General features: G+C 40.3%; 1 protein-coding gene across 1 annotated transcript; it reads right to left on the bottom strand.

Moving 5' to 3' along the window:
- Positions 1 to 466: 466 nt before the first annotated feature.
- Positions 467 to 885, bottom strand: LOC108288059 (elongin-C-like). The gene has a single exon (XM_037730817.1). It carries the CDS (start codon positions 842 to 844, stop codon positions 506 to 508), a length of 339 nt encoding a protein of 112 aa, XP_037586745.1. The 5' UTR covers positions 845 to 885; the 3' UTR covers positions 467 to 505.

Here is an 885-nt window from a genome sequence, read left to right as displayed (position 1 = left end):
GGAGGTTTAACTGGCTCACAGTGCTGCAGGCTTTACAAGGAAGCATGCTGAGGGCCTCTGCTCAGTTTCTGGTGAAGCCTTAGAGAGTTTTCAATCATGCCAGAAGGCACAGTGGGAGCAGGCAATTCATGAAGAAAGCAGGAGCATGAAAGACGAAGATGGGAAAGGGGAGGAGGAGAGGTGGAGGGAGGGAGAAGGTGCCACACTTCTGCTACTTGGGTGATCCCCAAGCAGCTGGGATCACTCAGTGGGCTTCAATCCTTTTTTTTTTTTAATTGGCATATTTGTTTATTTCTCAGTTTGTCAAAATGTCCTTAATTTGTTGACGTAGCAAATGAATTTCAACTTTGATTGCTATGCCAAAAACAGAAGATAATCTGCTTTGCACTGAACTTTATACAGTTCAACGGCATACAGGCAAGATGCTATATAAGAAAAAATTACTAACCGAACTACAGGTATTAAATACTGAAAAGAGTTAATAGTTTATTATAATTTATTTTATTTAACAATCTAGGAAGTTCACAGCCATCAGCAGTTCTAGTGCAATTTCAGGTGCAATGGGGAATTCAGGAATCTCAGTGGAGCTGTTAGTGTAGCGAACCTTGTACGTAAAATACATGCATACTTTTGATAGCACATGTGAAGGTATCTCTCTAAAATTGACCTCATTGGTTTCGTTCTCAGCAAATTGACCTGGGCCACTCAACATGGCTTTTATTGTGCCTGATGTTAATGCATGTTCTATTTTTACAATAAATTCATGGTCATCAGATGATATCAATTTGACATACACGGCATCAGGGCCTTCACAGCCACCATAGGTTTTCTCCTCTCCATCCATTTTGTTCTAATGAAAAATTCTACTTTGCTTCCCCAGGAACT

This window comes from Cebus imitator, unplaced genomic scaffold (assembly GCF_001604975.1).
Source record: "Cebus imitator isolate Cc_AM_T3 unplaced genomic scaffold, Cebus_imitator-1.0 Scaffold363, whole genome shotgun sequence".
Lineage (NCBI taxonomy): Eukaryota > Metazoa > Chordata > Mammalia > Primates > Cebidae > Cebus > Cebus imitator.
This window is presented reverse-complemented; position numbering and strand designations above follow the sequence as displayed.